Source organism: Magnolia sinica, chromosome 13, assembly GCF_029962835.1.
Source record: "Magnolia sinica isolate HGM2019 chromosome 13, MsV1, whole genome shotgun sequence".
Taxonomy (NCBI): domain Eukaryota; kingdom Viridiplantae; phylum Streptophyta; class Magnoliopsida; order Magnoliales; family Magnoliaceae; genus Magnolia; species Magnolia sinica.
The window spans coordinates 82,451,124-82,475,697 of NC_080585.1; the positions used below are offsets into that span (position 1 = coordinate 82,451,124).

Sequence of the window (24,574 nt, forward strand, 5' to 3'; positions counted from 1 at the left end):
CCACCATTTTCCCACGCTTCCCCCTTTTTCCCCACATTTCCAGTTATCGGGGATAACAATATTATATCTTTATCTCCGTCCGGCGAAACTTGTAGCAACACCGACAACTCAAACACCGATCACGACAGACTGAGTAAGGAGATGACGACTTTGAGCCACCTCATAACTCCATGTGGGTATGAGGGCGAGATAGGTATGTTTTGGAGTTCCTTTACTATTTAGATGTCTTAGTTATTGCTTGGTACTTGCATTTGTATTATACAAACTCATTATAGTTATTATTGCACTGAATTCTTATATGGCACATGCTTTTAGGCCCCCATTAAATGCAAACTTATTATATATGCATCCTTTTTGCAATTTTTTCCTATTAAATATGCAAATATGTATATTTTAGCATCTCTTGATGTTTGACTGAAAAATTCCACCATTTTCCCCAAGTTTCCCTCAATAAATGATATATTTATGGGAATCGGCAATATCGATACATGTTTCTGTATCTCCAGCTAGTGAAACTTGTAACAATATCGATACTACGAACACTGGTGGAAGGTAAAGTGACATCACTATTAGGGAAAGCAAACCCTTTGCACTTGTATTTTGCAAAAGAAAAGTCTTGGAAAATGCTTTTCCTTTGCATCTAAAACTGTTTGGACTACAATCCCACAAAGGGAAACCTTTTTACCTCCAAAATTTTCATTTAAAACTCCACATCAGAGACACTCTCTTCCCTCCATTTGACTTTTTGAAACAAAAGGTTGTACTCCCTTGTTGAGCAAGGACATGGAAGGGCAAACCATTTTCCGTAACCTCCTCAACTTCCCAAGCAAGTGCAAACGTCCTATCAACATAAATTGAATGCCTGCACCAGTTGGCACTATATCCAAACAAGCCCTAAAGTATCTCTAGTGTTTCTCTTAGACCTATATATTACATGATAAATGAGATATTTCTGGACATTTCCCATGATATTTTCATATCCAAAGGACATGATCGCAGTATGATACCGATACATAAAACGTTGCAAGTAATCTCATGGTGAATGAGGCAAAGACCATAAATCAAATTAGTCAATTCATCTAGGCCAAAAGTGTATATAGAACATGAGCAATTGGTCAGATCCTTTTGGCCCTCCATTTTCTCTTATGCATATGAGGCCAACATGAAGACTAAGACTGGCATGAATTTGAGTTAGGGCACATTCACTGCAGAGCCCACCAAATTAATAGCCTGGATCTCTCATACGCGGCATGCGCACCAAATTAGCATGTACAGGGTACTTGCAAGTAACATTCATCAAAATAACGTACCTCTGGTTGTATAGTTGCATCATTCTAGCTTCCATTCTTTCTGATCTTACCACAAAACCTCCATTAGCTAACCTGAACAGAAAATGTGGATATATTGTTGGAACTACTAGATAAGAACAAGAGGGTTCCTAATAAAATATGATCAGTTACTAAAAAATTTCACCTCTCCTTGTATAGAATAGGATAAATTCGTGTCACCCCAACCAATGTCCTGGGAACTGGACCCCCTGCACACTTGATGCACCTAAAAGCCAATGGCGCACCAATGCTCTTACCTAGAAGCATAGATAAAAGGTGAATCGAAAGCAGGATATGAGCCAAATGTTTATATGTAGTACACTGAAAATAAAGTCACAATATCCACCATGCAACTTAAAAGTGCATACAGAATCCCAACCGGTCAGCCCAATGTGCTCGATATGTCCCATTTATGTGCATAACCAAACTGATTGTCTTGGATGACTACAAATAGAAGCAGCAGCCAGCAGCAATTAAGAAAATCAATTAATTTGATAAGATGAAAAGTTTTGATCTTAGAACAACAAAAGAAAACAGAGAAAACAAGAACCTCTAGGGGTGAAACCGGTGCAACCCAGCCACATAAGCCTGCTCCCCAAATCTTCAAAAGACAATCCCCATTAACTGTCAGCTGAAGCCAAGTTCCACCAAAAGAGATAGAGCCTTTCTATGGCTACTCACAGGACTGCAAATCTTACTCTCCCTGCAGGTTCCAATGTGTTACCTGCATGAGAGATCCAGGCATGTGTTATGGCCTGTGGGCCAAAAATCAGGCATGTCCAGTCCTCACGGAAGCTGCATGTACAACAAAACTGGACAGTTGGTCCTTTCTGACCATTCATCCTTTACCGCAACTGATGAGTGAACAAGCCTCATTTTTGGGCCATGGTAGGTGGAGTGCTTCATAAGATGAAAATCCCAGATCTCGCACACGTGCCACATTGAGTAGTGAAGGGGGAGTAGGATTCAAAATCCTACACTAATGAATAGACTTTGCATTATCAGTGGGATATATTTCAAACACTAAAAACAATGAGTACCCGAAGTTTCTGGCCCACAAACAATTTTCCAGCAACAAGTTGCTTAGTAAGTGGTGCATCCAAAAGGGCATCAAATGAATACCTACGCAACAAAATTGTGTTAGAGCCTTCAGAATTGCACATTTGGTGCATTGAACATAATAATCTGCATGTTACTCACCAACCATCAGTTAGTTCTATTTTTGCAACATGATTATTTTCAGCTCCACCTCCACTCCAGCCAGTTATCTTCTTAGGATATTCATATGGTGCCAAAGGGCATTCCGCTATCTCAGGGTCTGAATCAGGGTAGGAGCAAATAGCTGAAATGCATAGAACTACCATTGAAGCAGGTGATGCATCGCCTTCCAAAATTCTCTTAACTGCAGACCTATGACCATGATTTACTTCTCTCTCGTACCTTTTATCCAAGAACATCATTGGCATTGTTGGTGGATGTTTCAGAACCTAATACATCAAAATACAAACTGGGAACACTTAACCAACCTGCATTTTAATTCCTCAAGCACATTGGGCACTGTCAAGAATTTGCCACTAGCATGAGCTGGATAGCCTCTCTCAAGGCATGCAAGTTTCCATACAATCCATTTGTAATGGTTTGCAACCCACCTAAAGAGGAAGAAATCAATGTTAATGGAAGAGAGCTAAATGAGACAATTCAAAGAAGATTAAGAAATTTATAAGCTGCAATGCTTGAATCCACATAGCACAAACCTATTTCTTTTATATTAGAAAATAAGTTAATTGGAATAATGAAATTACCCTCAGTATACTTGACCAAGGATCATTAACACAGTTAAGTAATTAAATTCCATCCAGTCGTGCAGAATTGGACCATTAATAGGCTAATCATCAGAAAGCATCGACATTACTCTAAAAAGTCTTAAGGAAGAAGAAAATATACGACCAAGACTATGCACAACTTTGTATCCCATATTCCCAAGTATCAAAGCAGATTTAAATTTCGAGCGGCATTATAATGAAAACTATTTCACTCAAATGCACATTCATGAGACACATTTTAGTGCCATCAAGATATCCACAAATCCAGCCATTCATACATTAATAAGCATATTTAAACTTTGAAATGAACTACAAACTTGTTTGTTTCGAGAGAAAACGGTGGTCAACCATGGAAAAGAATATGAATTCCTTTGATTTGATAGTTCTCTGTTTGAGAAACCAGAGGAAATAGTTTCTTTTTTCCAAAGTATTCATCTAAAAGTGACTAAAACCATTTCCCACAAAAAACAAAAAAAAAAAAAAAACGAAACTTATTAAATTGAATTCCTCGGTGGGAAAATGCTATAACCCTCTGATGTGATCTTTAAAGTTGCCATTATTACACTTCTCCTTGGTTTCGGTGGTTACCCATTCAAGATGGCATAACAAACAATATGAATGAGAAAAGAAACATATTTACTAAGAAGTTCACATTGCCAAACAAACATTGGAAATGCAAAAAGGATTGCCTTCCTTTTTCCCTTACAATTCCCAAATTTGAGGATTCCAAGAGAGTTATCCACTTCCACATTTTGGATTCAGCCTATCCAAACAGGCCCCAGGATATGGTACAGGGTGGAGAAATAGCTCTATAGTTTACATCTACACTGAACACTTGCAAACGTTTTCACGGGAAGTTTGAATAGAGATAGAAGTATAACTTTTACTGCCAATAAGCTTGCAATGCTCCAAAGGAGTGTCAGCTAGAAGATTTTTTGAATGAATTCATGTAATTTCCCCAATGCTTTTCACATGTCTGATTCTGCTCTCTGTCTTCCTCATCAGCTGCTGAGTTGACTTGGCAACAGTTTCTACTTTGGGACCTTCATATTCTATTGTCTAATCTTTCCATTATTTGTCATGATAATGCATATGCTACATATACAGCGGCAAATGCCACAAATCCGATAATTATGCAGGCATAAAACACATCAAGCTTCACTATTGCTCTATTCCCGAGAAAGCTGCTTCAGGACAGATTCCCCAACATGTTTCTCCTCCTCAAAGGATGGCAGATACTTCTACCGCCGCTTCTGATCGTTAACACTGATATGTAGCAAATGGTTGTTCAGCGTTCAAATGCAAGAGGAAATCATCGCAAGAAGCATGCAATGAAGAAATGGGTCACAGAAACTCAATTTCAGCGTCTACTGCATGCCTTTAAAAATTCGCATCATATCCGTCGATACGGGCAAATCATAACCATATTAACCAGATATATTACAGGATACAGGACAAATCAGCCCTTCCTCATAATATTGGACCATATAAGACCATATTGGCACCAATTCGGCCAGCTATGGGCAGACACAACCATAAATGCCTAAATCTGAAATTTGTTTCAATTTTTCTCTCATTTTTCTTTTTCCATTTCAACCATGGAAGAAGCTTAGAAAGTCACTTTAGACTAGATCTAGGCATCTTTTGGAGATCAAAACAAAGTATTGAGTGGGATCCGACAAATCAAAGCGTAATGGACAATTATGGGAAAAATCAAAAGAAAAGGTTGTCATTTTTATCATGCTTTCATATTCCATTTGTTGTATTCAGTGTTTTGAAGAACATCTGTAGCATAGCATAGCCGTAGCATAGCTACAACGCTATGTAGTGTTAACAAATAGCATAAATCCCCACACATCTTCTTACATTTATAAATTATATGAATAGACTTTAAATATACTTGCATCAATTCTGTTAGACAACGCATAGATTAGGACCCCATGCAAAGAAAACCTATTATGTGCACTTATTTTTTGTAATGTTTTGATTTATAAATGTGTATTAATGTCTTTTTTAACAATCATTGAAGTTTCATTGAAAATTTTGACCAATTTCCCCATGTTTCCAACAACAACGATACATTATGCGATACAACCGATATATCCCATGCGATAACCGATACGTATCCGCATCCCAGGGGTGTGATACGTAATGCGATACCGATATTTCTAACACTGCTTTCTATAACAAATCTTCATTAAAAATATCTCGGCTAATCACTAACTTGTGGCCATAGGGTCCCACAATCTGTACCCCTTTGTTCCATCTGCATAGCCAAGAAAAATACACTTTCTGGACCTCACATTCAGCTTAGTCCTCTGCTCTTGGGGAATCCATACATAAGCGTCACAACCAAACTTGCGAAGGAACGAATAATTAACAATTTTTTTAGGCCATACCTCTTCAGGGATCTTGCAATCAAGTGCAGTCATGGGAAAACGATTTACCAAATAACAAGCCATATTAACGACTTCCACCCAAAAACAATGCTCGACAGCTCAAGTCTAATCGAAATTAGCATGCTCCTAACGTGATCACCGTAAGGGTACGTTCATACATTCTGCAACTCCATTTTATTGTGAAGTACCGGGGACCGTGTAGTGCCTCTCAATGTCATGCTCACTACGAAAATCCTTGAATTCTTTCGAGGTGTGTTCTCCTCTATCGTTAGTTCTCGTACACTTAATTTTATTTTCCTTTTGATTTTCAACTAATGTTTTAAACTCGACAAAACAAGTAAAAGCATCATTTTTCTTCTTAACATGTAAACCATATCTTTTTGAAGAAATCGTTAATAAAAGAAACAAAAATACTTCGAACCTCCAAAGGATTCGACAAGAGCCTCCCAAGTATCAGAATGAATTAAATTTAAAGCATCTTTACTTTTGGTAGTGGATGTAGGAAAATGAGCTATATGAAGCTTTCCAGATAGGCAATCTTCAAAAAAAAAAAAAAAAACCAAATCAATAGACTTTAAACCATGAAGTAAATTTCAATCAAAAAGTACCTTTAGTCCTTGCTTGCTCATGTGCCCAATTGCATGTGCCAGATTGTAGTAGTCTTTCACAGCATTAGAAACAATAGCATCGCCAACTACGGTATCTCCAATCAAACGTATAAACTGGCCATTAGCTCTCATTTCACCCCATCATTGCTCCCTTTACAATTTTCAATCGACTCTTTTCACTAGGAAATTTATAGACATCTTCATTAAAATTTTAAACTTTTCCAATGACAAACGACTCTTTCATAGGTTCGGTATGTGCCACACACCAAAAATTGTAGGTATAATACCAACAAACACAGTAATTTTGACATCTCCAATCCCCACAAATTTACGCATACCATCATCACCAGTGCAAAGTGCGCCGCCATCACATGACTGATATGTGTAGAAACAATCTTTTTGTGGAGTCATATGGAACGAAGAGCCCGAATCTAAGATCCTTCGATGGCTCATGTGATCTCGTGCAATCGTTGCAAACAATGCTTCCCCATCCTCGAATGAATTATCTTTCTCAACTAGATTTCCTTACGAACCCTTTGAATATGATGTTTGATCATGCGAATCAGGTTTGTTATTTTCCTAATGTGCTTTTTTTAATCTACAATTTTTACGCAAGTAACCATTCTTTCCGTAATTCTAACACTTACATGTTTTGTGCCTTTTTGACTTGGATCTCGTCTAATCTCTCCCACCAATACCCTTCTCAATAGATCTTCATCTGACCATCATAGCATCACCAACAAATTCTCCTTAAGTTTTTCCACGAGACTCTTCAGTAAGCAATGTGGACACTCCTAACTCCATAGTGAGGTATGGACCATTGCTGAGATTCATAATCAAACCACCCCGCAAATTTTGCATCGAATAGAGTAGAACTGCAACATTTTCTTCATCGTCAATCTTCACATCAATTGCCACCAATCTGCTAATCATAGTGTTAAACCCATTAAAGTGATATTGTGAAGAAGATCCTTCCTTTATCTTCAAGTTATACGGTTGTTGTCGAAGAAATATCTTATTCGACATCAATTTCCCTTCATAAGGTTTTACAATTTGTCCCACAAACCTTTTACAATGGTTTGATCGGACACGTTGAACAAAACCAAATTATCTAGAGCAATAAGGTTCACCATGGCTAATTGATTTTTCTCTTCAAATACCCCATCTTTCACCTATATAGGCTTCTTTTCCTTTTCTTGAATCACAATTGCACATCCTTCATTCACCAACACCACGTTCATCTTGAGTTTCCACAATGCATAATTGGATCCATCAAACTTCGGCACGTCGAATCTAGTAGAACTCGATCCAGCTATCTGAAACACAATGACAAAACAAATGCCAACATCGATCTTGTGCTAAAAGGCTCCAATACCAATTGTAGCAGAAAACCGCCCACATATGATCAATGTAAGCGAGGCCAAAACACAAAAGAAAATGGCCAAACCAAAACAAGAAGCAAGAGGCAAAAGGATTTACGTGGTTCATCAATATTCCCACTCCACAAGGGCAACAACACATAGCTTTCTTCTTCGCTAGAAACAACGGAAACAAAAATATAAGGCTTACCTCTCTCCCACCCATACAAGAAATCCTACACCAAAGAATACCCAAGAAGATGAACTAATGGAAGAGGGTGCCTCTCTCTACCTATGGCCCTCCTTATATAAACCACACCAGTGGAGAGAGGACAGAGAGGCACATGGATGAACTAAGGTTCATCATACATGATCGTACATACAAGCGTGCGGACCAAGAGGAATTCTAGAGAGAGACCTACATAACAGGGGAGGGACGTCTCCTATAAGGAAACGTCACCTACTACCATAACACAACTCTCTGTTTACCCTTTCTCTTCAACTTCTTCTACAGATTTCTTCTTAAATGTACTTGGTATCATAGTGGTTTGGGAACCTGATCACAGCTTACAATAGTGGGGCCCACTGTTAACGTCATCCATGCATACGGATGATATCAGCAGGGCACAGCCAAGAAATCCTTTTAAGCATAAAATTACGAGATCTAAACCATAATGATTTTAAAAGAATGTTGGTGATTTTTCTGCAATTTTTGGATAAATTTTTTTTAGTGTTTCAATGAAATATAGAAAAGTTGAAAAAAGTTCAAACTTCGGTTTTCTTGTTGTATTGTTTTTCTGAGGATTTTTTGGACAGATTTTCCACAAAGCAGGTGTGGTTAATCATGTGCAATCACCAGAAACAAGAATCGTGAAGTTTCATCGACATTTGGGGTGTGCTGTGATGTTTTTTTTGTGAGAAATGGGTGTTGTCAACCCTTGTTTTTGGGTTTTTGCTGAAATTTCTTTTTGCCTTCATGTTCTGATATTGCAAGGTTGTGAAATGAGATGTAGAATCATGTTGAAGATGGTGATTGTGTACTTGATGTTCTCCTTCTGTGCTTAGAAGTACTTCGCACACAAATTGTTTGAGTAATGTTTGACCCAACTTGACATGGAAGATTTCTATAAGTAGTGAAGCTTTCCTTTTCCGTTCATCATTTCTTCCTTTATTAGGCATTTGTTATTAGTTGCGTGTGTAATTCACTCACATAGTGTTGCACGTTTTGCACACATTTCTCTTCGCATGCCAATATGTGTATCCTCTCAAATGTTATGAGTGTAGTTCACACATTTGTTGTGCAATGTTGCACGTGTTTGGGAGAAGACTTTGCATGTGAATGATGAGTTGGTGACTCGATGGTTGTCAAGTTTGGTTTGGCCTTCTATTTGAAGAGAAGATTCAACAAATTAAGAAAGTTCAAGCCACATCTATAGACAACCAACAATTGAAAATCTTATATCTTGTCATGTTGTGTTTGAGGGGGAACAACGGCCCATGCTGATCGTCATATCATCTTCTTTGTATCTGTTCTAGCTAGGCATGATCGATATCCATGCTCTAGCTTGAGTGTGGAAATACATGTAATTGTGTTTGTGTGTGTTTTGTACACCTATGGAGCATTGTATGTTTCTCTGTAGTTAATATGTGTCTGTGAGAACTTGTCAAGAGACTTTGAATCTACTTCTATTGTATCATGTAGTTTACGCTACACTTTACAAAGGGCTAAACATTACGCAACACGCTACCGTTATTTAAAACACTGGTTGTATTTCAATGTAATGGGCGCTAATTCACAAATAATGTTTGATTTGAGTTCAACTAGGGCCCATTTGGTTGACTTTCAAGTTTCAACAGGTCAAGCAACTCAAGCCGACAAATAGCATTCTTATCAAATAGTTGTCTAATACACATTAGACTTGAACATCTCACTTTTTCCTTTTCTCTAATATATTTCCTTAATTTTTTGGCATAGAAAAAATTTTTGATCGATACAATCCGATACAGTCCATATCGTATTGCTTTCAGCCTAGCCAATACGCCCCTCAATACCGATATTTAAAATCATTGTCCCGCAGCCCGTTTGAAGGGCCCCATATATGAAGTTGTGCTTGTGGCTTGATTCTTTAAAAGTGTTTATCTAGTGAAGAATTTGAGGATCTTTAATAGGATCTTACGTGTAATTAAGCCATTAATAGTTCTCTACTTTGTGAAGATCTTTTAAGATTTACAATCTTTCTAATGGGTGTTATTTCCAAGGTATTTAATAACGATAACAATGGCCATTACAGCCCTATAACGGTTAAAAAAAAAATAGAGGAAACTATAGCAGCCCTGTATCAAACATTGTGGGTTCATATCAGTCTGTTATGGCCCCATATCATCCTCTGGTGGACCATTTTTTTTCAGAACAACCGATTTAGTATCACAAAGGGTCCCACCATTACGGTGATGTAACCTTTTTTAAATACCATGGTTATTTCCCCTTTTTGGGATTTGAAATTTAGAAGCCAAATTTTAGGATATGATTTAGATCTAAAATTAGTAAAGTCTATTGGATTTGAAAGTTCTCCTTAGATCTTTATATTCTGTACTTAACACCTGTGTGAACTGAAGACCTCTACAGCCATATATATGAGGAGAGTTTGAATATTATAAAATAAAATTTGTGAGTTTAGGGAGAAAATTCTCTTGCAAAACTCTAAAAAAAATCAACATCTTTGAATTGTGCAGATTGTCCAAAAAATCCATTCTCCTCCTCTCTTCTTCCTCATCCACCGTGTCATCTTTGCCTAACAAAGTTTAACAGGGACTGTTAAGAAACAATGCTATATGTCAAGAAATTTTGGTGTAATTCATATGAGGGCATTGTTTGTAATTCCTATGTACTATGAAGATATGCTTGTAATCTATGTAAATCTTTTAGGGTGCATTTGGCTGCACTAGATATCATAAAAATCATGAAATTTCATAATATTTGGTGCAACCAAATGAATTAGGATTCAGGTCTCCAGGATCTCTCTAGATAAACTAAAGAAAATTTATAGAATCTACCCAGATGGACTTGAGAAACCTATAAATACCATACCTTTGTATTCATTCCATTCTATATGTCAAGAAATTTTGGTGTAATTCATATGAGGGCATTGTTTGTAATTCCTATGTACTGTGAAGATATGCTTGTAATCTATGTAAATCTTTTAGGGTGCATTTGGCTGCACTAGATATCATAAAAATCATGAAATTTCATAATATTTGGTGCAACCAAATGAATTAGGATTCAGGTCTCCAGGATCTCTCTAGATAAACTAAAGAAAATTTATAGAATCTACCCAGATGGACTTGAGAAACCTATAAATACCATACCTTTGTATTCATTCCATTCTATATGTCAAGAAATTTTGGTGTAATTCATATGAGGGCATTGTTTGTAATTCCTATGTACTGTGAAGATATGCTTGTAATCTATGTAAATCTTTTAGGGTGCATTTGGCTGCACTAGATATCATAAAAATCATGAAATTTCATAATATTTGGTGCAACCAAATGAATTAGGATTCAGGTCTCCAGGATCTCTCTAGATAAACTAAAGAAAATTTATAGAATCTACCGAGATGGACTTGAGAAACCTATAGATACCATACCTTTGTATTCATTCCATTCACTTAATAGAGAAACAATTTCCAAGAACCAAGCAATCTGGACGGTTAAAAGTAAAATGGTGACTGCTCCAAATCCATGGCAAAATCAGATGATTAGTATCATCTTCTCGGTGTAGTTTTTGGATTCTCCTCCATCAGCAATAGGGTCAATAACTTGGATAGCTTGGAATTCCTTACAAATATGTCAGGCATATAGTTGAAGAGTAACAACCATTTCTAAAATTGGTGAACTATTCATAGTGTGGACCCAACTCAAACATGACTCTTAAGTAATGAGCCTAACACCCGATTGGTACACGGACTGAATTGGATTTAGTACTAGGTATATATCAAGATCCAAACCTGGCCCCCTTAGGCAAGTTTGGGCACAGATGCACAGTAACCCAAGGACCTAACCTGTTGACAACCATAATTAATTATGAACTAGAAGTAGTTCTAGGAGACTAGGACTACAATAGATTTCATACTCTCAAATCTCAACATGAACTCATGCTGCCAATTAGAAATAAGGGTGGCAATGGGCCAGGGTCGCAGGCAGACTGCTTGGCTTAACGAGCCCAACCCGGCTTTGGACCGAGCTTGGAACTATTGGCTTGGCCCGTCATCAAAGCTCGGGCATAGCAAGCATGGTCCAACCAATTTTCAAGCCGGTCTTAGGCTATAGTCATTTTAGCCCAACCCTGACAAGCCCAAACTGACTTCATATGTATATGCGTTATGTCCTAAAATAGTAAGTTGTGAGAGAAAACAGCCTTTCAAAATGAGGGTGTGAAACAAACAATAGAAGAAACACAATGGAGTAAAGGGTGTTCACTCTTTAGTGGCATGTAGCAAGGAAGCTCCACACTGGGCCAACATGTTCCGAAGGGCTTCTGCTCCAATCCCATCCAAGCCAGATGCAGCATGGAATATGTACTTTTCTGCACTATCCGCATTCATGTACTTTATCTCATTCGATAAATGGGTCAGCTACGATCATTTAGGTATAATAAATCCAATAGTCAGTATCTAAAACAGACATGTATCAAAACAGGAGGAGCAACAAAAACTAAAATTGCATACAGAGTCAGTTTTACATGGTGGCCCTCCAAAAAATTCCTTCACAGTATGCCTCTTAACCTGAAACGGATATCGAGTGGAAACCCTTCTTTTGCAACGGGAACCTTCGAGTGTCGGTAATGCGGATGAACCTAAGAAAACAATGCCTTACATAAAATGCATAACTTTAATAGGTGACACTAACAGTAGCATTCAATGAACATTTTCAGAGATTTACCAGTGCAAGGGAATGACATGCTACTTTTCAAAGGGGTGGAGAATCTGCAATGCAACCAGCAGGAACAGTTCAGAAACAGGATGTACAGATAACTGAGGATGACTGTTGCAACCGCACAATTGCAAGAACTTTACACAACCCAAGGTGGCACTCCTATTCTAGACCCAGGTGGTTTATCAGGTGGCCACATGGTGAACGTGCCTTTGACAAAACAACAGGTCAGTAAACTCATCAGGCAAAAATGGATGGTTAAAAAATAAGAGGTCTCATGTCAACCAGTTGCCCCACAACTTATGGTCCACCCAGCAAATAAATTCAATTCTATCATGTGCATGCGACATTCAACTCTTCTATTAGGTTGGGCTGACCATGAGGATGACCTTATGTAAAATCAGCCTCATCCACTCATCTGGTGGGCCACACCATAGAAAACAATTTTCAACCATTGTTAAATAACAAAATACAAGTGAGGTCTGCTCGATGAGTGGATGTGGCTGTGTTTTTTTTTTTTACAAAAGGTGATCCTCATGATGCAGACAACGTATTGTATAGGTTGGATGTCACACACACATGAAAGGTTCTAACTTGGAAGTAATTTGAGGGGTGGATGGTTGATTGTTGTGCAACCAGTGGACTTACGTTCTCAAAAAATAATAACCATCAGTCCACATTCCACATACGTGTGACTCTCCTAACAAGTTAACTTGCTTATTTCAGTCAAGTTTTTTTTTTTTTTTTGTTCTTGAAGAGTCAGCCTGGGCAAATTCACCATGGAATCCACAGGGCTAATGGCCTAGATTTTGCATAAGTGTGCCATTTCAGGATGTGTAGGGCACCCATGTTAGATGCTTTCAGAGGCACCATTCCAAGTACCATTCCTTGCACATAAACATTAGAAGTTAACAAATGAAAATAAAACATACATAGAACTACGGGGCCTTTTGAATGGAGAAGTAAAGCTTTTCTTCACAAGTCTCCTTTTTTCACTAGTAATTCTCTTCTGATTTGCACAAGTTGTCTCCTTGCTGTTTGAAATTTCAACCAGTGGCTTACCTGATGGCACTGTAGCCGGAATTGTTTGTGAAGCAAGATCTTTTGCTGAAGAATTTCCAACTAACATTTGAGTTGCATAGAGGTCATCACTAGGAGGCCTTTTCATATAACCTCTATTGCTGTTTGACCTGGAGATGCCCTCAGATGCCAAGCCATTTGCATCAACATGTTTCAGGATGCCATCCCTAGAATCAGTAGCCTCCAGAAGATAGGATGACTGCTTCTGGTTGAACATTGACCCTTTATGGGATGGGAATCTGTTCCCCCAATATTGGTTCATCGTAGCATTTTGGTACAAAAAGGAAGCATGAGAAACATCCTCTTTGTTCAGTGAATTGTCATTGCTAGTTTTCTCTTCTCTAGGCAACAAAAACAGTGGATCATAAGTATCATCTTCATTTGGTGATATCCCCGAGTCTGATTCACCAAGAAGGTTCCTTGCACGCTGCAATGCATCACTAGAAACTGATATAGATCTTCCACCTGCCGTTTGGAACTTAACTGGAGGCTGTTCTGAAGAAGATCTGCACGTGTCAGAATTGAGAAGATTCGCAAGTACATCCTTCTTTGATTGGTTTCCAATTCCAGATGAATATTTATCCCTTGGACAGCTAATCGGACATTTTGGAAATGAACTAGCATCTAAGGTCCCACTACTATGAATGTTGGCAGTTCCAAGAATTGCACTCGCATTCTTCTCCACACACTGCGACTTTCCCCATCCACTCAATCCATTAGTACCTGATTGTTTCTTTGTGTCTCTGGGACCTTGAGAAGTAAGAGGGTTGTAGTTCTCCTCCAACCCCAACAATGTCTTAGCTCTGATGAGACCAGCAGACGATATGTTTACCATTTTCCCAGAGCTTGTCTGGAAAAGTGAATTTGAGGAGTGGCATTGATGGTCTGCAGCATTATGCACTTGGTCTGCACCAAGAATGTGTTGAAGTTAAGCTATATCCACAAGGAAAATTTACAATCCACAAGGAAAATTTACACCCCCCCCCCCAAAACACACACACACACAAAAACACTGAACACATGCACAAGACAGAAGAAAGAAGAAGGTTGAAGCGTACACCCTCCTAGATTCCAACAAAGCTTCTGACTACAAGATATGCAGAATGCATGAATAATGGAAAGGACAGAGATTACAATTTCCTAGATTCCAACCAAGTTTTTAACTACAAGATAACATATCCAGAATGCATGAACAATTAAGGCTTAGTTGAATAAAAGTGGAGCAAGCTGCGTGTGCGTGTGTGAATTCATGAAGAATACAACTAGGCAGTAAACAAATAAGATTGCAACAAGATATGTCCGTGGGTGTGGAGGTGTGGGTCAAGAAGTAGCCGAATAATGGTTCAACAAGTTATGCATGTGTGTGGGTGGGCATCTACAGTTGATGTTGATGATTTAATTTGTTTTGTGTCTTCAAATTACTTCCATATGTCAGATCTGGGTTTTTGGCAAGTGATTTTTGTTCTTTTATGTTAAAAATATGGGAGATGGCATAGTTATTATTGCTAATCGAAAGACCCACACGCAAATAGAGACAAGTAAATCGCTATTCTGGTTTGATGATTGCCACAATCACAACTTGACGGCAAGAACTTGAGTGGTCCCAGTTTGCAAAAATGTTTATTGGGAGCAAATGGAAGTTCTAGTATTACCACAGGCAATAATGAGGAGCCCACAGCGATGACATATCCCATGACAATTGGAAAAGTGAGAATCTGATAGTAATGCCTTGGTTTCTTCACTCCAAGTCCAACATTAGCCAAAGTCCATTATCAAAAACAACACATGAAATATGAGATATCATTGCCAAGACATACTCTCAATGGGAGTTTGTATGAACACCATAAGGATCCCACGCCGAACCCAAGAAAACTTTTCTTCCCAGGCATGCTAGGGTTTGTGGAGATCAAAAGGGGGTCCCATCTTCCCCATTTAGAGAAGAACAACTAGGGCATTGAGGGTGAGAGACTTAGGACTTAGGAGGCAAGAACTTCTCAAAGAGGTATGTGTCTTATCTTCTTCCTTGGAGTTCTTCACACAAGGTAAGGGCTGATCTCCTCTATGTTTACATCCTTTGTCCCATTTGCCGATCAGATACTTAGTATTGCTTGTGAGATAGATGTTCACGGGCTGGGTGGAGGCACAAATCAACTTAGCTTCACATATTGTTCATCCGATTTCATTGCCTTCAAACTCAGTCAAGCTTTATCACATCCCAAGTCAAGAGAGGCTATGATTGAAGAAATGCGAGCTCTTGATAAAATTCTTATGTCGGAACTATATGCTGAACTATGGTGCTCCTCCATACTACTGAACTACATACACAAAAATATTTACATAGTTCACTTATTTCTCTACACTTACTATTTTGAGAATTTAAGACTTGCCAAAAGATGAACAAGAACTTTTCTAAAAGCCAAAAACAAATGCTCACAGAAAAATCATAATCAATATTCAAGAAGCAGAAAAACATGAAATGGACATGATTTGCAGATACCACCCTGCAAAATCTTTCCACCTCCGAGAACAGACAATGCCATTCTAATAGAAGACTGTTTCACCGCAACAGATTTTCCTGATCCAGTTCTGAAGATTGGAATGTCATCAACAATGCTTTCTCCAATAATCTTAGAAGATCCTCTGAAAAGAAATTTTGATTTTTGATGAAGAGGGGTATTGGAATATCAGCATTATCACAACATTGGTTTCTTCATTGTCTCTTTCCAAGCATAACCAATTTCTAAGGTTGCGGTCTAGCTAGTATCAATCAGCTTGTTTCCCTAGATGCAGTATGGTTAACTTTCATCTTGTTTTGTCGTGCCTTTGCAGCAATGTACCTAAAGGCACTAGGTGCCCTTGAATGCCCGAAACACCTAGGCTCGCCTAGGCACGTGCCTATAGATTCCAAACGCATCATGTGTTATATATAGATATCGATTTTTAATATCGATTTTTAATAGTTTTAGTTCTAAAACTAAGTTGAACACAATGAAATGAAACAATATAAAAAGTTATTACATATTTTATAAAAAGTGATCGCTTGACACCACTTCCAAAAACTTACATCTAATCAAATATTCCAATGAATCGACAAAAACCCTAGAATTCAAATACCCTCTGTTAATACATGATATTAGAGAAAGCAAAGAGACACGAAAGAGATCGAATGAGGGAGAAAGAGAGGAAACCTTCTCTCACAATGGTTTATGTTAATAATAGGTAGTTACAAGAGATTAGAACTCAATAATGAGAGCATGCAAGAGATAAGAACATAACAAATGAGAATAAAATCCACCCATTATGGTGCTCCACAAGTACATACAAAACTATGACACATTTTGAACACTCCTTATCAAGCTTGTGTATAGGTTTGCGTGTAGAAATCGAGATCGGAGAGCATGTGGTACCAAAAACTCAATTAGTAATTTTTTTGTTAATTTAAATTGTTTTCTCTTGATTAAATTGCATGGAATCTACGGAGTGAAGTTAGTAATCCATAATGTTGCATGTTTTAAATGCTCGATCATGAATTTTGACCTCCAATTTTCAAATTTGGAAAAACGATGAAATTAGGAGAAAATATAAAATTTCTCCAATTTCACCAATTCAACTCGCGCTTAGAGTGTGGAAAAATCATGAAAGAATGCTTGGAGGTTGATCTACAGATTTACAAAACTTTTTGAAATTTTGATAAAAAAGTATTTTTTTTAATTAAAAATATCAATAAATAAATATAAATTATGTTTTAAAAAATTACATTGACCAAATGTCATTTATGCCTTATATTTATGTATTTATGAGTGTATGCTGATCTCAACACCAGGCACACTCATTTATTAATTTTTAAAAATAAATTTAATTTTTTTAAATTATAAAAAATAAATATAAATAAATAAATGCACTATAATTTGTAGGACAGATTTGGCTTTTGAATGTATTGGTTGTGTTTTCATACATCTTCTATAATTTAAATTATATGAATTAATTTTGAGAATAGTTGCATCACTTCTATCAACTAGTGCATAGTTTTTTTTTAGATTGTAAATTTATTAAAAGACAGAAGGCAACAAAAGCAAGAAAACAAATGATAAAAGAACAAAAAAACAAGGGGGAAAAGGAAAGGGAAAAAAAAAAAAAGAATACCTAGAAACTATACAACTCAAAACAGGGGCAAGCCATTAGGGAGCGAAGACCGCATAATCAAAGGGCAGGAGGCAAGATAGCCCATCCCTAACATCCTGCAAAATCAAGGCAAAGATCCACGCCCGAGGGAAGCAAAATCCTAGACAGTGCATAGTTTAAGACCCTGTATAAAAGAAACTTAACATGTGTACTTGTTTTTTGTGTTCTTGTGTTCTTGTGTTCTAAGTGTGTATTATTGTCTCTTTTAACATCCCCTTGAGTTTCATCAAAAAATTCAACCAATTTGCCAATGTTTTCAAAAACAGCAATACATTAACATAATACATGTGATACCCGATATGTTTCTATTACCCCACGGGTGTGATACATGCATCGATGTTGATAGTGAAAATGCTAGGTGTAACAAATCACTCTTTGGTATGGATGTTGTCTCGGACTACCTGATGATTTTATTAACCTAAGAAGCTTAGACTAACAACAATTCATGTATTTAATTTACTGATACTAATATCAATTATTTAATATAAATAAGACTGCATGAGCATGAATCTAGTGATGACATAATATATTTAAATAATCATTTTACCACAAACAACAATGGTATAGTTGATTTAGGACCACAAAAATGCCCCAAAAATGACCCGAAATTCATGCAACAGATGGAACTCCTCCAACAAATGCATATCCTTTATCAAAGGACACCATTTTTCTCAAGAAATTTGAAGAAAAAATTCAAGATTAAATCCGGATCAATAGTATCAACATTAGAAATTGTGTTTGCATAACTTTTCAAACTAGGTACGAGGAGATTCTTTCAATCCATAAATTGCCTTTCTTGAGTTGTAAACTTTGCCTTTCTCCCTTTGAGGTCTAAAAACAGGAGGTGTCGCCATATATATTTATTCCTAAAAATTGCTTTGAATAAATGCATTCTTCACTTGTAATTGATGTAACCACCAAGCATAATGAATAGAATCAATAAAAGTATGGATGGAATTCAATTTTGCCATCGGACTGAAGGTCTTCTCATAATCAACTCCATATCCTACATGAATCCATTTGGGACAAGTCTAGCTTTGTATCTCCCAATAGAGCCATAAGACTTGCACCTCAAAGATCAAAACTATTTTCACCAAAACTCTACTCCCCATCAACCATAATCGTATTGGCCCATGGCTTTGAACAAGATTCTTTTGAATAAAGGCTTGGATTTAGAATCAAACAGTATTGTTGGTGTCTCCTTTTCCCTCAATGGGTACATCTCAACTAGACCCCATCTAAAGAAAGGTTGCACCCATTTCCTAGTCCTTGTCCTTTAAGGATTTTGAATCAATATCAGAGCAGGCCTCTCCAAAACAATAGAGTAGCTCCCAATAATGGTGGCCCATCAACTAGTCTCACCCCTATGCAATTATATATCGATGCTAAAGAGAGCAAGGAATCCCTTCCAAGAACCTAGACACGTTGTAGCTCAAAATCAAGGTGGAGGCCAATCGGGAATTTAAAATTTCTTAGATGTTCCATTTTTTCTTGATATCTTCTAGATTGAAGAAAATGGATTGACGGTGGTCTGATTCTTCTTTAACATAACCCTACGGAGCACTCCTCAACAAACTTCTCCTCTTGCTTAAGATTGGCAATCTCTATGTGCAACTAATAGAGATGAGCCAAATCATCGTGTTAGGAGTAAGTTTTCCAACTATGTACCCCAGTCTCTCTAGCTTCATATCGAATATTTCCTTTTGTCTTTCAAAACAATAATCCACGACTTATATTTGATTGCATGAAGTGCAATAGCCATGACATAACAATCAAATTCCCACCTTCCCAATCATCATGGGATGAATCATCTATTGGTGGTTCTTATTCCCGGTTATGAGGCCAAGTTTCTTTCTTGCTCAAATAAACATTTTTTTCCATATTGGGACCATTGCATGTAAACTTTACCATCTAATTTGTCAATGGTAATTACCAATCTAGGATGGTCATCGTGTCCCATAATTAATATGGACCTTTTGAACAATATCAAAGCTCTCCGTCATCTTTACAAAGTTTGGAAAATCAACTCAAAATGATCAATTTTGACTTGTGGATCCAACTTTGAATGTTGATAGGCCAGATTGGGTTGACCGGTGGATGCAACGGGACCTACAGGTCGTGCCGCTAACATCAGTTGACCCATCTGGGTCTACTAGTGGACGTGACGGAACATACAGGCCTTCTAATGATAACAATTGACCCGTCTGTGTCCACTAGTGACTGTGGTGGGGCCTGCCAGCCTTGCTCTTGGTGTCAATGGGGTCGATGGAGCTCGTCGTAACTAGTGGGTCATATAGCATCTACAATTATGGTGATGAGGACTAGCATCCCTGCTTTCATCACCATAGTGTTCCAGAGGCCCATCTGAAGAATGCAATGGGCCCTCGAGGCCAAACAAAGAAATAGAAGAAGAGGAAAAGAGGAAAAGAAAAGGGAAAGAGGAAGGAGAAAAAGAGAAAGAGAATCACCCATGAAGTTCCAATACCATGTTAATGCATGATATTAGAGAAAGAGAAGAAAGGTGCGAAAGATTATGAATGAGGGAGAATGAGATGATACTTTTTTCTCTTTTCTCGCAATGGCTTGTTTATAATAATAGATGGTTATAGGAGATCAAAACCCAATAAATGAGAATATACAAGAGATACAAACATAATAAATAAGAACAAAATTATACCAATATGGTGCTCTGAGGGTACATACAAAACCATGACCCTTTTAACACCCTCAATTCCTCAAACATTGAAACCTTAATTTCACAAAATTCTCAAATCCTCTTTGCTCAAAACCCCACATCCCAATTTTAAACCCTAATTTTCCATTTTAATCAAATCCTAACCCTAAATTTCCCAATTTCCCCAACCCAAAATGACAATTTTACCGAAATCCCTAAATTTTCCAAACCATAAAATCAAAATTTTTAATATCCCCAAATCCTTTAACCTAATTTTCTAATTCCCTTGAACCCCAATGATCAGCAAAGATTCATGTCCAGTTAGGATCGAACAACATGAATACACAACGACCGAATTTTTACTACAAGTAATTCACTCCACCGATCCAATGGCATGATGGTGATTTCGTCATATCACAAGCGACTGTGACCTGATAGGCCGGGAGGTGGGCAAGTGTGACGCCACATGACAACGCTAGGTCCTGCTAGAGGTTTTCATGGTTTCCATGCCAACGCCTAATTCGCCTTCTACCTCTTATATGGCGCAAATGGAGAAGCTCAACAATGTAGGGGTTAAAACACTAATATAAGAAAGAACCAAAAAAAGGATATCATGAGTTACCTGAAATACCATTGTTTTAGGCACCCACTGTGCGTGGTTCTGTTTTCGGCTTTACGTGTGCGGGCATGCCAGAATTGAAATTGTGGCTCAATTCAAACCGAACAACTATGACCCCAAGCGCCGAGATAGGCAAACACGTAGTGTATGACCGAGATCCAATGAGATCGGTCGCCTATTCAGCCACTCGCTCAAAGTATAAACAAGATTAGGCAATATTCAGAGGGTGGGGTTTGTCCTCTGATGATGGGTTGCACCTTTGCCTTCCGTATGAAAGGACTTTTCGATACAGACAAATGAAAATAAGAAAAGGATTCTTACAGTCGGTCATGAAGAGCAGCTGCAGAACACCTTTCCGAATGATGAACTGAATCCAACATGGAGCGTAGACTCAAATTACAGCTAAAGATTACCAGCTGCTTGGTTACCGCTATAGATTACACTACGAAATGTAAACAGTAGGCTAAAAGTAAAGGATTGCACTAAGAAATGTAATTTGCTTGACAAGAAAGTAAAGGATTACACTATAGAATGTAAATTGACTGGTAGTTGAAAGGATAATTTGACAGGTAATGTTTGGTTTGATTGGGATGGCATGAGACGATTTTTCTTACAGAAATCCTCTACTATTTATAGCTTTGATCCAGCCATCTGGATCCTTCTTACGTCCTGACGGTTGCTATAGCCGTTCACCATTACTTGACTTCCTTTCTTTCTCCCTTTGCCATCTGTCCTGTAACCGTTTCTTCATGATTGCTTCTTCATCGGCCGCTTAGGCATTGACATGGCACTGTTTGATACGTTCCAGCTGTTGTTTGCTAAGAAATCTTTTCAAATCTCTAAATACACCACGCGGATTTTCTATAAATCACACGTAATCTACTTTGATTGGCTCTTAAGAGAAATGACGATAATGGGGATGAACACCCACAATTGTTTTCAAATGGCACCCAAGCGCATGGCGCTAGTCACGCACCTAGGTGCACACCTAGGGAAAATGCCTCACTTGGGGACCAAGCGAGGCATAGGTGACCAAAAATGCCTAGACGTGTGCCTAAAACACCTTAATTGCGCTGCTTGTAGAGAAATTGCACACCTCATTGCAAGTGGCATGAATGTAAAGTCATTCAGAGTGACTCTAGACCATTCTTTAGTCATGTTCTCCCATAGAAGATGAAGAGACGTGAAATTAGAGAGCAAATATTGATATGTTGGAAACTTCATGTTTCCTTCCATTGCAAAAGCTTTATCTTTTGGCCTTTGGATTTACTTAAGCATGCATATCCATCATACACGTAACTCAGTTTATCAAAAGAACTAAAACAAACTCCTAGTATAAAGAAATTGAATGGAAAAAATTAACTCTAAGCCTCATACATGCATTCAAAATACAAGCCTTAACTAGCATAAAGACATGAACTTCATAGCACACAAGTTCATGAACACATCTAACTATCTGTTTATTATCCAGAAGACAGCATTTTGTTCAACTACACATGACGTCCATCGGTGCCCAATTCATGCACACACCCACTTGGTTGCATGGTCATGGGATACAGCCAGCCAGGACCAGGGTCTGAAAATCAGATTGTGGTCTATCATGATCAGCAACCTTGAAATGAAGATTTAAAAAAACAAAATGGGCAAAGTACAAATTCAGCAAGGACAGATCCAAATATCAGAGGTAGGAACCTAATTGTTGAGATCTCGTACCACGAGACATCTACAATAGAAACCAGCAAATTGGACAGTCTGCACCATATGACCTTGCAGCTAAATGGGCCTCATCCATGGATTGGTGAAGCAGTATAACAAGTAACACAAAAAACTGGCAAAAGGTAACTATTGAGATCTATCAGCAAGCCATTTCTATGACTGCTTTATATGAAATCATTTCTGAAATTTCTCTTTTATATTCAATCCCTTCAAACTACTTGAAGAAATTAAAAATTGGCAACAGAGAAAAAAAAAAAAAAAAAGCAGTTAAGAGCAATTCCAATCAGCTCTCTGCACCACACAAAAAGCAGGACATATGTCCCAGCAGTAGAGTGATCCAGATTGTTCCTTGGATGGCCACAGCCATGGATAAGCCACACTACAAAATTGCACAGTCGAGGCAATCTTAACTGTCTGATTGGTGCATTCTTCCAGTTGAGAGGAAGAGGTGGTGGTGGGGGGGGGGGGGGTGGGGGTTTTGTTGGGGGGAAAGCAAAAGAGAAATGAAAACAGGCATCATGGAGTCTTACCTCTCTCCAAGATCTCTCCTTCTCCAAGAACCGACAATGCTTTTCTAATAGAAGACTGTTTCACCGTGACGGACTTTCCCCATCCAGTGCGGAACATCGGAACGTCCCTTTCATCACTCCCAACATCTCCAATAATCTTTGAAGATTCTGCAAACAAGCAAATAAGTACGATCAAAACTTGAGAATGCCTTTGATTGCATTGAACTCGGTTCTTTTGCTCGACACAGCAGCAATTTTTTGCATGTATGGGTGCATTTATACATACAAAGAGAGAGGGGGGAGGAAAGAGAGAGGAAGAGGGAGAGAAAGAATGGGGAGTGGGCATTGCCTTGGAGCACAAAATTAGACATGGAAGGGAGGGAATTGATGAGATTTTGAGGGGGGGTTTGGGCTGAGGTGCCATAGGGAACTCTGCCGGAAAAGCTCCACTCTAAGTGTTTTCCGCCATCCGAAACTATCGTCCACGTCGGGAGCTCTGGCGTTGTCGTCGTTTCCATCTTTGCTTGCTTCTCTTTTTTTTTCTTTCTTTTTTTTTTCTTTTCTTTTTTTTATATTGCAAAGGGTTTTGCAGACTGGCGCGCAAAGGAGGGAGGGAGTTATGAGAGAAATCTTTATTTGACTTTTTCGATAAGAATGAAAGGTGCGATGTTGCAATTGGAAGTCGAAGAGTTGCATGGGCCACATACATGTGGTTTATCCACGCCGTCCATCCATTTTCCCATATCATTTTATCATTTTAGGACATTAACCATCATTGGATGAAAAACTACAAAAATTTTATATGCCTACGGAATTACTCATTCAATTACAACAAAACTCATTCCTATTCGTTGGGTTATGGAATTGAAGACTTTTTACCAATCCAACATCCCTTTGGGTGGCAATGCATGAGTCGATAATAAATATATGAAAAATGGAATTAAATATGACTAATGGCGCAACAACATCTTGAGTTGTACCACAAACATAAATAGCCACCGCCTTCGATAAGAAGGTTAAACACCGATCCTTCATGGAAGGCAATCGTAGTATTGATGATAAAAAGACACATGGTGGTTACTCATACAATTGGAGGGCAAATTTAATCTTAAATGGGACAGCCTGTAGTTGTAACGGAGGTACTGCTATTGTGTTTTGATATTGGGTGCGTAAGCATGCCATGATTGAAAATTTGGCTTCATTTCAAACCGAACAACAATGACCCTAGGTGTCAAGATAGGCAGACACATAGTATATAACCGATATCTAAAGAAATCGATCACCTATTCAATCACTCATTCAATGTGTAAAAATCATATCAGGTAATATTCATATGGTGGAGTTTGTCC

General features: G+C 38.0%; 1 protein-coding gene across 16 annotated transcripts in view; it reads right to left on the bottom strand.

Annotated features, from left to right (window-relative positions):
- LOC131223922 (protein BREAST CANCER SUSCEPTIBILITY 2 homolog B-like) overlaps positions 1–24,179 on the bottom strand; it is a 117,489-nt gene extending 93,310 nt beyond the window's left edge. For 5 of the 16 annotated variants that reach the window (XR_009160774.1, XM_058219503.1, XM_058219502.1 and 2 more), the window contains exons 1-14: positions 23,575–24,177; positions 23,247–23,393; positions 16,023–16,163; positions 13,378–14,431; positions 12,455–12,498; positions 12,241–12,368; positions 11,993–12,147; positions 2,855–2,977; positions 2,529–2,768; positions 2,369–2,450; positions 1,879–1,929; positions 1,697–1,772; positions 1,474–1,585; positions 1,311–1,382 (exon numbers count right to left, since the gene is read on the bottom strand). Coding sequence is in view for 11 of the 16 variants with exons in the window: in XM_058219503.1 (XP_058075486.1) it covers positions 1,311–1,382; positions 1,474–1,585; positions 1,697–1,772; positions 1,879–1,929; positions 2,369–2,450; positions 2,529–2,768; positions 2,855–2,977; positions 11,993–12,147; positions 12,241–12,368; positions 12,455–12,498; positions 13,378–14,431; positions 16,023–16,163; positions 23,247–23,393; positions 23,575–23,743 (2,594 nt within the window). In the remaining 5 variants the exon portion in view is untranslated. Of the gene's footprint in view, positions 1–1,310; positions 1,383–1,473; positions 1,586–1,696; positions 1,773–1,878; positions 1,930–2,368; positions 2,451–2,528; positions 2,769–2,854; positions 2,978–11,992; positions 12,148–12,240; positions 12,369–12,454; positions 12,499–13,377; positions 14,432–16,022; positions 16,164–23,246; positions 23,394–23,574 lie in introns of all 16 variants that reach the window. The other 11 variants (XR_009160772.1, XR_009160771.1, XR_009160773.1 and 8 more) reach the window with 5 other exon arrangements.
- Positions 24,180–24,574: the final 395 nt, after the last annotated feature.